General features: G+C 40.7%; 1 protein-coding gene across 1 annotated transcript in view; it reads left to right on the forward strand.

Moving 5' to 3' along the window:
* Nucleotides 1–15,895, forward strand: part of jazf1b (JAZF zinc finger 1b) — a 267,960-nt gene that overhangs the window by 186,303 nt on the left and 65,762 nt on the right. The window contains exon 3 of the mRNA XM_072575047.1: nucleotides 12,762–12,958. Within this exon, the coding sequence (XP_072431148.1) occupies nucleotides 12,762–12,958 (197 nt within the window). The remainder of the gene's footprint in view (nucleotides 1–12,761; nucleotides 12,959–15,895) is intronic.

The raw sequence follows: 15,895 nt of genomic DNA on the forward strand, positions 1-15,895 counted from the left end.
CACACTTCAGGTTAATAATCCATCCGTCTTGTCAAAATATGGCCAAGATTGAGTGATGTTATCATGATTTGGGAGCAAAATCAGATCATGTATCTAAGAGAGAGTCTGCTGCATAGAATTAGTCCTGGACAGAGATTTTGAAAACGTTTGCATACAAGGGAGAACCAAGATAAGGAATGAGGTTGAGGGGAGGAGGTTGATGAAGGATACCTTGTGGCTCATTTCTGTTTCTCTTGGCCCGCATTGGTTCCACGGGAACTTAACTTGGCCTTTTGAGCCCATTTTCTGTAATCAGTACCTTTCTACTAGTTATTCCAGTTCCATAACTCTGTACTCCATTCCCCTCTTCTCTCACCCAACATCCTCATTCTGCTGGAACTCCTAATGAGTAAAACCACCTAAGGTGATGGAAGCTCAGTTAATATCGTCAAATGTTAGGATGTGAGTTTGTGGCTGCCGTCCTCTGTGTGATGAGTCCTTGCTACATTGTTCCCACAGGAATGGAAATGCAATTAACTGAGTCATTCCAATTATTAGTAGATGCTGGTAGTCCCCAATTTATGAACATATGAGTTATGAACGTTTGTACTAGTAGTGCTATTAACCATTTTAAGAGAAAAGGTCTGGAGGATCCAAGGGAATTACCTGCTTTCACTTGGGGCAAAGCCTTGTTCCCTTGATGTAGGTCTTGCCTGCCAGCTTCAGAACTGATGGGACCCCTGTTCATGTATGTACGAAGTTAAAAATCACACAACAGCAAATTCTAGTCCAACAGGTTTATTTGGAAGCACTAGCTTTCGGAGTGCTGCTCCTTCATCACAACCACCTGATGACACGCATTTCCCCAGTATCAAGGCTGTGGGGTTGAAGTTATTTGCTCATCAGAGGTCAGTAGCTCTTTTGAACAGTTGTGCCACCAGGGAGGTGCTGCTTGTTGTCAGAATGTCAACCAGTTGACGCCCAGGACTCAGGCCACAAGTAAATGATGGCAGGAAGGTTTTGTAGAGTGTGGGTAAAGTGAAGGGGAGGAAAGGATATCAGAACAGGTGTAGGCTTTTCAGACCATCACACCCATTCAGTATAATCATTTTAAGCATTCACTTCAATGTCTTTTTCCCACATTATCCCATATTCCATTTTGTTATTGGTATTCACAATTCCATCAACCTCTACTTTAAACGTGCTTAGTGACTGAGCTTCCATCGCCCAATGGTAGAGATTGTCCAAAGATTCATAACTCTTAAGTAAAACAAAAGTTTTACTCATCTCAGTCCTAAGTGCCTTTCCTTTTATTTTGGAAAGTACGTCTCCTGGTTCTAGAATCCCAGAGGAAACATCTACTCTGTATATATCCTGTCTATTTCAATGAGATTGCCTCTAATTCTTTAAAACACTAGAAGACATAAGCCCAGTTTCCCATATCTATCTTCAGGTATCCTAAGAACAAAGCAGGCAAACCTTTGTTCCACTCCACTATGGGTGATAATATACTTAAGCAGTTTTGGTTATCTAATCCTACAGTACTCCATGTGCAGTGTAGCCATGGTCCTGTACAATTGGAGCAAGATTTTGCTACTACTATACTCAATTTTCTTTTGTACCAGAAACTAACCTTCCTAATTGCTCGCTGCACCTGTCCTTTCAACCAAAGTGGAAAATCTCTTTTTTCAAAATATATTCATTTTGCCATGTTGTTGCCCATTCACAAAGCCTGTCCAAATCCTCGTGCACCTGCTTTGCATGTTCTTCACAGTGCGTTCTCAGCTAGCTTTGTATCATTTTCAAATGTGGTCCTCATGTCCAATCCATTGATGTATATTGTGAGAGCTGGGGCATAAGTACTGATGCGTGTGATATCACGTAAGTCATTCTTGCATTGGCAGGTGTAACTTGTTTATTCAGACTCTGTTTTCTGCCTGTTAGCCGATACTTAAGCCATGGCAGTAAATTATCTCTAGTCTCATATACTTTATTCATTTTGCTAACCAACGTCCTATGGGCAACTTTACCAAAAATCGTCTGAAAATCCAAATATATATTTGGTCCACTGATTTCTCTTTATTAATTCTGTTAGAAGCATCCTCAAAGAAAAGTTTGTCAAACATGATTTCCCATTCACAAGTTTGTGGTGAGTATCCCAATTAAATCATTCTTTTGCGAGTGTGGATTTGTCATGTATAACAGCTTTATACCAAAGTGCTACAATCTAACAGGTTTGTAGTTTCTTCCTCCCTTAAATAATGGGATGACGTCTTCTGCATTCCAATCTGCAGGGACCATTCCAGAACCTGCAGACGTTTGGAAGGTGACCACAAATGCAAACGCCATCTCCAAAGCTATCACTTTTAACACTCCACAATGTAGTTGACTGACCTTTTTTGGATTTTTTATGCCTTGATGAATGTATGATTTTCCAATCTACTTTAGCCATTTGTCCCTCATTGCTTCATAATTTCAAATTTAACAACTTGATTTCAAATTAATCTACCTCAATTTCAGACATAATGTAAAATTCTACATGTCACTCATTCCTAAAGGTACTTCTACAACAAGATTATTAACTAGCCCTTTTTCATTGTGTAATACTAGATAATATTAGATCTAGAATAGCCAGTTTTTGTTCTTCAACATATTGGAACAGAAAACCATGCTGTTTGCATTTCAGAAACTCATCTTCCACAGCACGTGTTCCTTAGGTTCACCCAGTCTATACACTAATTTATCTCACCTATACTTACTGTACTACATATGCCACATGCTTCCTTAGTGTCATGATTAATCTCATTCCCTGCACTACCACGAAAGTTTGGTAGTCTATAATAAGCTCCTCCTTATGTTTGCTGTTTCTTTGTTCCACCCAAAATGTTTGCACATTTTGTTCTTCTGATTTGAGATCCTACTTTTACTAATGTTCTGATCACGTCCCCTAATGTCAGCTTAACAGCATCTCCTCTTCCTTTTGCCTGCCCTTTCTAAATGTTGAATATTTAGGATTATTCAATTCTCATTCTTGTTCATCAGGCACAATGTTCATGTAATGACAGTTCCCTTATGCTGGAGAGAAGATCATGCTGCTTCATCAATGACCTTCCCTCCATAAGATGAAAAGTAGGGATGGTCACTGATGATTGCACAATGTTTAGTATCAGTTATGTCTTCTCAGATACCGAAGCAGCCCATGTTCAAATGCAACAAGATCTGGACAATATCTAGGCTTGGGCTGGGCTGACAAGTAACATTTGCACCACACAAATGCCAGGCAATGACCATCTCCAATAAGCGAGTATCTAACCACTCCTGGCCCACTTGAAATTCAGTGGTGTTACCTCACTATCCTGGTCATTCGCATTGACCAAAAACTCAACTGGACCTTTTACATAAATACAATCGCTACGTTAGCAGGTATGGGGCTAGGCTAATTGCAGCAAGTAATTCATTTTCTGACTCCCCAAAGCCTGTGACTACAAGGTACAAGTCAGGAGTGTGATGGGATGCACCCCACTTGCCTGGATGAATACAGTTCCAACAGCACTCAAGAAGCTTGATACCATCTAGGACAAAGCAATCTACTTGTTCACCCGCACATCCAGAAGCATCCACTCCCTCCGTTACTAACACTCAGCAGCAGTACGTACTGTCACGATGCACTGCAGAAATTCAGTGCAGATCTTTAGGCAGCACCTTCCATGCTCACGATCACTTCCATCTAGAAGGACAAGGGCAGCAGATATATGGGAATGCCATCAACTGCAAGGTCCTTTCCAAGCTGCTCACTATCCTGTCTTGGGAATATATCGCTATTCCTTCTCTGTTGTCAGATGAAAATCCTAGAATTCCCTCCCTAAGGGAATTGGAGGTCTAACTGCAGCACATGGACTACAGTGGTTCAAGAATAGAACTTTAAGGTATCTGGGCAGAAATAGACCGAATCAGCCCATTGAGTCTGCTTTGCCTTTTGATCATTGGCTGATATGTTTCCCAACCCCATTCTCCTGCCTTCTCCCCCTAACTCTTGATCCCTTTACCAATCAAGAACCTATCTATCTCTGTCTTAAATACACTCAATGATTTGGCATCCACAGACTTAATTGTGGGACTTAATTGCACCAGAACTGCAAAAAGAGGAAGAAGAACACCTATACAAGGTATTCGCCAAAAACTGATACCCCCGCAATTTCATCAACAGATGCCTGAGAGAAAGACAACGGAACGAGGACATGCCGCAACCCAAAGGACTAGCCACACTACCATACATCAGGAGCATTTCAGAACTGACAGCCAGACTACTGCGACCACAAGGACTCATAACAGCACACAAACCAACAGCCACTCTCAGACAACAACTCACCAGAACGAAGGACCCGATACCCAGCTTGAGCAAAACCAATGTAGTGTACAAAATCCCATGCAAGGACTGCACAAAACACTACACAGGACACACAGGAAGACAGCTAACAATCCGCATCCATGAGCACCAACTAGCCATGAAACAACACGACCAGCTATCCTTAGTAGCCACACACGCAGATGACAAGCAACATGAGTTCGACTGGGACAACACTACCATTATAGGGCAAGCCAAACAGAGAACAGCCGGGGAATTCCTAGAGGCATGGCACTCATCCACAGACTCTATCAACAAACACATCGACCTGGACCCAATATACCGGCCACTACAGCGGACAGCTGGAACTGACAACCGGAAGCGGCAGAGACAGGCCACTATAAATGCCGGAGGAAACAGCACAGAAGCGCTTCACAGGAGGCTCCCAAGCACTGAGGATGTCACCTAGACAGGGGAGGAAACGTTTGCAAGACAAATTCCCAGCCTGGCGAACAGAACCACAACAACGAGCACCCGAGCTACAAATCTTCTCCCAAACTTTGAACTAGAACTGGGCAATAAATGCTGGCCAGCCAGCAATGCACATGTCTTACAAGTGAAGAAAAAAATATCAGGTCAATCCCTCCACCTTTATTTTGCTTTACATCAACCGCCTCGTTGTGAATATTATGTGTCTTCCTGCAGAGTACCCTTAACTTTGTCTTTTTTACATTACTTCATATTCTAAAATTATTTGGTGCTTTGCTTTCCCAGGATTAGTGCTCTTGAGGTCTTTTTTTATTTCTTTCCTAACTCCTCAGGAACTCATTGTTGATACTAATATGGACCCTAACGTCTTGCTGTTCACCATTCTGCAAAAGTTAAAAATCACACAACACCAGCTTATAGTCCAACAAGTTTATTTGGAAGCACTAGCTTTCGAAAGTGTAATTTTTCAGCTGCTTCTATCCTGGATAGAGACAAAAAAAGCTGCAGATGCTGGAATCCAGAGGAGACAAGCACAGCAAGCCAGGGCAGCATCTGGAGGTGGAGAAGTCGACATGTCAGGTACAACCCTTCGCCAGAATGGAGGTGTGCGTTGAGGGAGCTGCAGATAAAGAGAAGCTGGGGAAGGGTTATGAGTCAGGAGAGGGGCAGAGTGATGAGGTAGTGATAGGTGAATACAGGTGGTAGGTACAACCTGGTGGGTCAATAGGAGGAATGAATCCAGTTGATAGCTGGAAGGAGGGTCGGTTGGAGGAATGGAAGGGAGGCAGTGGGGCTAGAAAGGGAGTCGGGGAATGGGTGGGAAGGTTATTCTAAATTGGAAAACTCAATGTTGAGTACCCTGGGCTGTAGGCTGACAAGGTTAGGAAAAGAATGGAGCATTTCTTTCCTGTCTTAAGCGAACTCCTTACTTACCAAACTCTCAGGTTTGTATTGTTTCAGTTACATTCATGATGTAGGGGAGTCAGCAGAAAGGGTAGAGGTATGGGTGCCCATGACCCTCCTCTTCCCACTTTACATGTGGGACTAAATTAGTGTGAAGGCAGGAAGACAGCACTCTACCCACCCTTGGTGGCAGAAGGCATAAGATTCTGCCATTTATTAAAGAGGATGATACAGAAAGAAATTCAGCAGTATAAAGTTAAAGCACTATGTTTTTCCCTTCTATAGTCCCTGCTGCACACCACTTGTCCAATCTCAACAAAACGTTGCAGTGGGAAGAAGAAAGCAACGGAAATATTAGGGGAAGAATTGTCACCAACATTAAAATGATCCTTCTGCTCATTCAATCATTGTGTGTTCTAGTACAGAAACAGAAAATTTGCCCTGTAAAATCAGTCTTGACTTCTGTCTTTAAGAGCTACCTACAATAATCTAATTCTCCTGCTCTATTTCCATCTTCCTGCCATCACTTTAAACATTGCTGTTTCTAGTGACTGTCTTGATCTTCTTCGAGGCTAAGGAACAATTTGGCCTTTTTTTGTTGAAAATAAATTGGAAAGCCGGAGGTTCTTTGTTTTACATAGAATTTGTTTACAGTGCTTAACTATGCGCCGTACTAAAATAGTATGAGACATCAAATTCTTATAATCATTCAACAAAAAACAAATTGCTCTTGCTGAAATTAATGTCTTGGGCTGACTCCCTAGTATGGTGAGAGCAGCATCTGGCAGTAGTTAATTGTGTAGTATATATGAAATGTCTCAGGATTCTCAGCAATTCAATTTCAATTCCTGACTAATTGCCATGATATTCTCTGCTTGAATATCTCTATAAACTCAGGTTACACAATGCAAAACCTTATGTTAAAAGCAATTAATGTCAATGTACAAATGCTTTATTCTTTGTGCATTTGGAAAGTAAAAACGAACAGTCAAAAAGTCAGTGGTTTCAGAGGTAACATGCAAATTGCAATGACCATCAAACCTTGCACTGAAGTCTTGTATCAACATATTGCTAATTGGTTAAAAGGGTCAGTTTGTAGTCCACTGAGATACCGATCAATGTAAACAATGAAGTAATAATGATAGTTGTTGGCCACCCAGTAGAATTGATTGAGTATTGTAAGGGATAATTCTGTAATCTCAGCCTGGATTTTGAGCACTTGTGAGTTTCCCTCAAAGCATTGTTTGCTATTCAGGTCATGGAATCACAGTATTTCACCATAATGATTTTTTTCTCTTCAGTGTCTTCTTGTAAAGTTGATAAAGGCAACTAATATAAATGTTTGGTTTACAATAGATAAATATTTAAATATTTTTCCCTTTACATCACAATAGAAAAAGGATCAACGTTTATATGAGTGATCTCAATGTCTGATTTTGTTCCCATACATGGGGTTGTGCGCAGCTCTAGCTATTGGCCTCTGGGAGGCTCCCTTGTACCATGTTTTTCAATATGCTGCAAGTCCAGTCCCTGGATGAACTTGGGGGTGGGGGAATCAAGTTTACATAAGCTTTCCCTCTCACAAATCTGGCAAACAGATTGAAATGTGGGCGGCCATTCTTTGGGGGCTTTCCAGTCTGGATTCATTATTTTAATAGTTTACAGCAAGCTTACTTAGCAGCAAGAGTCCACAATTTACAGGGTAAGAAAATATGCTTTTCTGTCAGGGTCTTACTTGTTGAATAATGGACAACATTTAATTCACGTTCTTTTCAAGAGAATAACAATTATCAGTTTCTTTGGCCGTTTTAGCATCTTACCTGAAAATTGTGGCATATCTAATTAAAATGGAATTTTTAACAGTGTTTTTAAAATGTCAGTTGGTGTTACCATGCTGCTGACAAAATTAAGTAATTACACAAAGCAAATTCTGTGTTTTGAAGTTCAGATTTTTCAAAATAGCTTTCTTAACTTGACTTTCTTTTAACTGAATTGCATTACTTTTGTTATATATTATTTGCTGAAGGAACATTTTCCCTGAATGCACCATACTTTTCATCATTTGCCCTCTTTAGTTATTAAGTAAGAATACTGTTTATTAACATTTATTTATTTTCATGTTTGTATTGCTACCTCAGTTGTGACTATCCTTTATTAACAACTTTTTTTCTACTTAATGAAAACCCTATTATTTTGCAATAACTGTGCTTATGAAATGATCAAACACAGAGGAAGGAAACTCCTGCTGCGCGTTGCCTTAGAGGCTTTTGCATTCTTATGCAGTCAGATGCTAAACCATTTCCATCCTAGCAGGGTTTCAACTTCATTTCTACTAGACCAGCAAATTATGCCACTTTAGCTGGATCTCTGCACCATCAAAATTTAACTTAATATGTATTTTGCTTTGTCATACCATGCCACTTTCCTAATGTTTGGGGTTATAAGGAAGACTTTAGCTGTTCATAAAGATAACATAGCAAAACTGCTCAAAATCCTAGCATTTTGCTAGTTCACCATCAAGCAGTTAGTACTTGAAGCCCTTTTGTGACTCAAATGTCAATTGTTTCAATTTCAAACTTTTTGATTATTCATTCAAAAGAAGCTTTGAAATTTTATGCAAGTAGTTGCTATGTAGTTTTATTACAAGAAATTATGTAATTGGATTTCAATAAAATTAATGGTGATCATGCAAATAAGCATATTTGCAACACTGAGTTAATTTTTTTTTAAGAGTATTTTGTTGAAGGGCCTTATTTTAGAACTTTTGCTTCACATCAGCTCTTCACTAGGTAGCATACCTCTGCAGCTGGCATTTGTAGGTATTTTTAATCAATCTGTAATGTCTCACCTTTGGAGCTGGTTGCAGTTGAATCCAGGCTTTCAAACTCCGAGATAAGGGCACTGCTTTTGAGCCACTAGAGTGCTTTCTGAAGCAGTTGAGACTTGAATCTTTGCCTTCTGGGCCAGAGATAGGGACACTACCGTGGTGCCACAAGTGGCTTCAATTGTCACTTGTATACTGGGTTGAGACAGGAATAAATTCGCTCTAATTAAATGAGTGTGATGTAATTTCAGTTTTCTTTTAACCCTGTTCCTTTTCATCCTCTTTAGAAGAGGAGAATACAAATTAGAGGAAGTCATGCTGAAAATATGTAGTATCCTGGTCAGGCTACACCTAGGTACTATGTGTAGTTCTGGTTACTAAGCCACAAAGAATTACTGATTTAATCATTATTATTGAAAGACGTAGGTATGAACTTGGAGAATTCTGATACCTGCTTCATTGTGTACTTTTTAAATGTCAGCATCTTGCTCTGTCCCAGCAAATGAACTAGTGTCTCATCCTCACTTTCAGACTGCCTTCCAGCCTCATCTCTGTACCTTTTGATGGCTTGCAATTGTGCGCTTTCAGCAAAAGTATTGAATGCTCCATTATGGCAGTTGCCAGTAAATAAAAGTGAGAATTAAGTGCAGACTGTAAGAAGGAAGTCCACTTATTACCCCACTAAAGCGTTTATATTTTCTGCTGCTCCATCTGGAAATCTGGTTTGGAAAGAACAAAAATTAGGGAGATCAGATTATATTATTAGGACCTGAATTTATAGATAGCACCTATCTTGCTTTTACTACTTAGTCTACTGATTCCTGAAAACTGTCTGTAGAATTTCGCTGGATACATATTTGCTAACATTCAGAATTTAAAATTATTTAAGACAGCAATATTATCTATTCTAGTGGTTTCAGTGGGCTGGATTACTATTCTACCCATTAAATGCACCCTTTAAAGTTTTTTTATTTTTCATAGTTAATTGACAATTTTCACTGTTTTATGTGTTTTATCTTGCATCAGAATAATGTTGTGGGCCAAATCTCTGCGTAGTTGATTGAACAACCCACTGTTGTTACTTTCTAAAATTGACAAAGCAAACTAGCAAATCATAGTCTGCACTTGCAATATGACACAATGCATTGCCAGTCAACAAGAGTAAACCACTGGCATTCCCTTATCATGCTTTTTACTTCTTCCATGATGGAATGTGTTTCCCAAAATGCCAATAAAAAATCTGAGTACTGCAAACTAAATTTGACTTACACAGTGACAATAAGCATTGGTACTAAATGTAGGCATCTACTATTTAGAGAGGTTGGAAGGACAATTAATAGGATATTACTGACTAATAAGCTGCCAGATGGCAAGAGGTGGTAATGTTTCTGTATGTTTGCCAGTGTAAAATGTAAATTTATTTTATAGATGTTTGACAGGCCTGCCAGCACTTAACATGAATTCCATTATTCCAAGTTCCAATATTGGATGTGAACTTGGGCATTTCCAGTGTGGAATGGCAGTCTTCCTGGTTAAGTTTGCATACTTACTGTGTAATAACTATTTGTTCTCTAGCCACAAACAGTTCCCCCTCTTCGGAAGTAAAATATTAAATTGAATTTAGTTCCATCTCAATTATCTGGCACAGGGCTGACCTGAGAAATTACTGCTTTCTATTCAAAGAGTAGAACTTCTTGTGCAAGTTTGTTTATTGAGACAACTGTTTTGGTGTTTGACCTATGATCCTGAGTCGGTCCCTGAAAAGTGGTTGAGCAAACAAGTTCTAAAAGTATATTTAATTATACTTCAACAGTTGATGGATAATTTGTTTTACTTTTAAATTTAGGACCTAATAATGATGTATATAATATGCTTGAGGAAAATTGGGCCTTTTCAGGAAAAGGCAAAAATGAACATAACTAACCTGGCATTTAGTCTGGAACAAATGATTATAGTAAGAAGTTCCTGTTGTACAACACCTCTCTCATGTACTCAAGATGTCCCATAGTACTTCACAGCAAACTAATTACTTTTAGGTATTGTTTTGTAGACAAGTGTAGCAGCAAGTTTCTTTTCTACAAAAAATACCATGGCATTTATTAATGCCACATATGTAGGCTGATAAACGCTTTGTATATTCTCTCATCCAAAAGGTGATCCTCTGCCAACATAGCCCCAACTGTAGTGCACTGTGCTAATCCGAATCATGTGCTCGACTTCTGAAGCAAGATTTGAACAAGATCCTTCTGACTCAAAAGATGTGAATGCAACATTATTCAAGCTGGGAGTAAATAGAGCACTTACCGATGAGGTTTATTCAGTAGCTTAAATCCCACAGCGTATTCTGGATTAGAATGGTGCTGAAAAAGCACAGCAGTTCAGGCAGCATCCGAGGAGCAGGAAAATCGACGTTTCGGGCAAAAGCCCTTCGTCAGGAATACAAGCAGAGTGCATGAAGGGTGGAGAGATAAATGAGAGGAGGGTGGGGGTAGGGAGAAAGTAGCATAGAGTACAACAGATGAATGGGGGTGACTGCATTGGCGCCACCTCGTGTTCCCGTGAGGAGGTTGAGCAATTCATCAACTTCACCAACACATTCCACCCTGACCTTAAATTTACCTGGACCATCTCTGACACCTCCCTCCCCCTCCTGGACCTCTCCATCTCCATTAATGACAAGCGACTTGACACCAACATTTTTTACAAACCCACCAACTCCCACAGCTACCTGGATTACACCTCTTCCCACCCTACCTCCTGTAAAAATGCCATCCTGTATTCCCAATTCCTCCGCCGTATCTGCTCCCAGGAAGACCAGTTCCACCACAGAACACACCAGATGGCCTCCTTCTTTAGAGACCGCAACTTCCCTTTCCACGTGGTTAAAGATGCCCTCCAACGCATCTCGTCCACATCCCGTACCCCTGTCCTCAGACCCCACCCCTCCAACCGTAACAAGGACAGAACGCCCCTGGTGCCCACCTTCCACCCTATCAACCTTCACATAAACCAAATCATCTGCCAACATTTCCGCCACCACCAAACGGACCCCACCACCAGGAATATATTTTCCGCCCCCCATCCCCCTCCCACCCCGCCCCTTTCCGCCTTCCGCAAAGACCATTCCCTCCGTGACTACCTGGTCAGGTCCACGCCCCCAACAACCCACCCTCCCGCCCTGGCACCTTCCCCTGCCACTGCAGGAATTGCAAAACCTGCACACACACCTCCTCCCTCACCTCCATCCAAGGCCCGAAAGGAGCCTTCCACACTCATCAAAGTTTTACCTGCACATCCACCAATATCATTTATTGTATCCGTTGCTCCCGATGCAGTCTCCTCTACACTGGGGAGACTGGACACCTCCTAGCAGAGTGCTTTAGGGAACACCTCTGGGACACCCGCACCAATCAACCACACCGCCCTGTGGCCCAACATTTCAACTCCCCCTCCCACTCAGCCGAGGACATGGAGGTCCTGGGCCTCCTTTACCGCCGCTCCCTCACCACCAGACGCCTGGAGGAAGAACGCCTCATCTTCCGCCTCGGAACACTTCAACCCCAGGGCATCAATGCGGACTTCACCAGTTTCCTCATTTACCCTTCCCCACCTCACCCTAGTTCCAAACTTCCAGCTCAGCACTGTCCCCATGACTTGTCCTACCTGCCTATCTTCCTTTCTACCTATCCACTCCGCCCTCCTCTCTGACCTGTCACCTTCATCCCATTCCCATCCACCCATTGTACGCTTTGCTACCCTACTCCCCGACCTATCACCTTCATCCCCACCCCCACCTATGCTACTTTCTCCCCACCCCCACCTACTCTCACTTATCTCTGCACCCTTCAGGCACTCTGCCTATATTTCTGATGAAGGGCTTTTGCCCGAATCATCGATTTTCCTGCTCTTTGGATGCTGCCTGAACTGCTGTACTTTTCCAGCACCACTCTAATCCAGAATCTGGTTTCCAGCATCTGCAGTCATTGTTTTTCTCACAGTATATTGCAGTAGAGTTATGTACTATCCCTCTTGCTGATCATTTACTTTTGAAAACCATTAAATCCTACTACATTAGTATAAGATTTGCATTTTGGATACCTCTCCTTTATTATATTCCTTACTGAGCTCTAAAAACATTCCGTACATGGCAGGTATTCTACCAAATTGTTATGCCCTGTTATGAAGCCACAGATTACCTGTATTTTTTTTTTATTTTTGCAGATTTATGACTGATGCTGCTCGCCGGGAACAAGAATCCCTCAAGAAAAAGATTCAGCCGAAACTATCTTTATCAATTTCGAGTACCATTCCTCGGGGAAGTATTTCTACACCACAACGTCACAACAGCGGCAGCCTTACACCACCAGTCACCCCACCTGTTACTCCATCGTCATCATTCCGGAGCATTACTCCCACAGGTACCAAAGAAAAATAAACCTTTTAAGTAAAGGCTATAAGGAAGCCTTTGTGTAAATCTGCAAATGTAGCTTTTCTCAGTCTTGTGTTAATCTATCTACAATTGACCAGCTACTTCTGAACTGAGGAGGAAGGATAATCGGGTCAAGTCCCACTTGCGATTGCTACTTCACCATCCCCTGCTAGATGTACACATATGTGAATGATGGTGTTTCACAGTTGGAGAGCCTTGTAATTTTCAATTAATTATTTGTGCAAAGTATCAGAGCATTCCCAGTAAACATGGAATTATAACTGAATTCTCTGGCTCAATGTTAATGGCATCAGATTGGGCGAGGAGAAGACAGATTTTTTTCAAATTTAAGGTTAACTACATTTCATTTAAAGAGTAAGCACTTAAATCATTAAGATAAGGGAGTGTGGTGAAAAGGAGCTAAAATGAAACATTGCTTATAGCAGGTAGATGACAAAGGAAATTAAATTTAACTTGACTCAGTAAATTATCTGAGCCGAGTTAAATTTTAGAAGGGTGAACAAAATAGAACCAAACTCTAAAGAAAACACATGGGATTTAAAACATTAAAATTGACAAGGGACGACTGGACAAATACTAAGAGAAAGGAATATAGCAAAATTTAAGTATAGCTAAAATGGAATTTGAAGTATGTTCGCTGTAGAAGTTTTACGAATGAGGGAGCTAAATATAAAGAGAGAAAAGTTGCAAAATGAGTCTACCGATAATGCATGTTAAAGAAAGTTATGAATTAAGAATGCAGTGTACAAAAGAAAAGACACAACGTTAGGGACCTGGAAATTCTGTTGCACAATATTGTTGTCAAATGGAAAACAGCAATGATTGCTGTCTTTAGATTTCCTTGGAATAATTAGTAGACTTGACCCTGGAGAGCATGAGAGGAGGCAAATGAAGGGGTTTGAGGTTGATCCTGTGACAGATAGAACACTTTGATATAAACTGCTCTGATTAGATACAGTATCTCTAAAGCTAAAAGGTTCAGACTAACGCTAGAGGGATGCTGAAATTCAAAGTTTTGTTTTAAAATATCCATTCGTGGGATGTTGGCATAACTAGCTAGGCTGGCATTTATTACCCATTTTCAATTGTCCTTGAGAAGGTGATGGTGTAGATCTTTAATTAAATAATTGTTTCTGGGATCAAAATTGAAAAGTTTATTTCATGCTTAACACTTGATTAAGGATATTTACCCTGTAAAAGTGCCTGATAAAAGTATTTAATGGAAAATTTAATTCAGTTTAATAAAAATTAGAAAACTCTGTTGATCAGTTTAATGCACAATTACTGCTTGACCCAGTATTTGAAGAAAGCCTCAAGAAGCATTGCTTAGTATTATTAATGACTGAAGAAATTGAAGTTATAGCATCTGTGATGTACAGTAACCATTGAACAACAAGAATTTGCATGTGCATGGCATACTTAAAACCACAAAATGTCCCAAGGTTTGTCTTGGAAGCATAGTGCAAAATAAGGCAATAACTGTGTAAGGCACTATTATAGCATGAAACCAAAAGCTTGGTCAAGGAGATTTATGTTAAGAACATTTTCTAAGAGGAAAGCAAGGTGGAGAGCCTGAAAGGTTAGAGAGTGTACGCAACAGTAGTAATCCTGACATGGGTTGCATGATCAGAAGTTCATGTTGGAGTCCAGATTGTAAACAGCCTGTTTCAGCTTCAAAGGGAGGAATGATGTCTGTGTCCAGGGGACAGACCAAAACCATTGACATCAGTCTTCCCAATATTTAGTTGGAGAAAGGTTTTGCACACCTAATACTGAACATTGGACATGCTAACCGACAATTCATAGACAGTGGAGGGGTCGAGAAAAAGGAGGTGATGCAAAGTTACTGGACATCAGTGTACGTACAAACACTGACTGTTTTCAGATGATGGTGGGAGGGTGGTGGTGGGTCGTGTCTAGTGGTAATTGTTCATGAACTGTAACTAAAACCATTGCGCTGATTCTTTGGTAATTACTGGATAAATAAAAAAACAGGCAAGGGCAGTCCCACCCAAGCCAATGGAAGAGAAGTCAACCATGTTGAAAGGCTGCAAATTGTTTGAGATGGTGAGGAGGAGGAGGAGTATTTAACTATTGTCACAATTCCACAGGATGTTATTTGTAACATTGATAAAAGGCATTGCTGTACTGTGGCAGAAGTGAAAGTCTGCTTGAAGAGAATTCTAAGAAAGATGGGCTCTGCTTTGGAAAGTGACAACACCTTCAAGAATGTTAGAGGGTTAAGAGGGGTTGAGGATGGAATAGCTTGCAAAAGCAAAGGAAGCAAGCAAAATGCTTGATTGAGGAAGAAACTTGCATGGCATTAAGTTTTTTGTTCAGGGAGTTACAGAATTTTGAATGGTAATCGGTAGTTTGGAAATAAGCAAGTGGCCAAAAGAGTGATAAAACAATTCAGATTATTGCACACACAATTCCTACAGTGTAGAAAGAGACATTCAGTCCATTTTGGTACACACTGTTTCCCCTGAACAGCATCCTACCCAGCCCCAGCTCCCTACCCTATTCCCGTAACCCCACTTTTGCCACAGCTAATCCACCTAGACTACATATCCCTGGACACTACGGGGCAATCTAGCATGGCCAATCCACCTAACTTGCACATCCTTGGATTGTGGAAAGAAGCCAGAGCATTCATCACAAACCCAAGCAGAAATGGGGAGAATGAGCAAACTCTGTACAGACAGTCACCCGAGGCTGAATTCAAGCCTGGCCTTTGTCACTGTGAGGCAGCAGTGCTAACCACTGAGCCAACGTACCACCCATCTATCTTAATGAATACAATGTGCAATAATCATCAGAAGTAAATTTGTATTAATAATTCAGTTAAAGTTATTCAGCATGGATTCAAAAGGAGAAGGCCCTTGACTTAACCCTCTTGACTTTT

The sequence above is a fragment of the Chiloscyllium punctatum genome, chromosome 8, assembly GCF_047496795.1.
Source record: "Chiloscyllium punctatum isolate Juve2018m chromosome 8, sChiPun1.3, whole genome shotgun sequence".
NCBI classification, from domain to species: domain Eukaryota; kingdom Metazoa; phylum Chordata; class Chondrichthyes; order Orectolobiformes; family Hemiscylliidae; genus Chiloscyllium; species Chiloscyllium punctatum.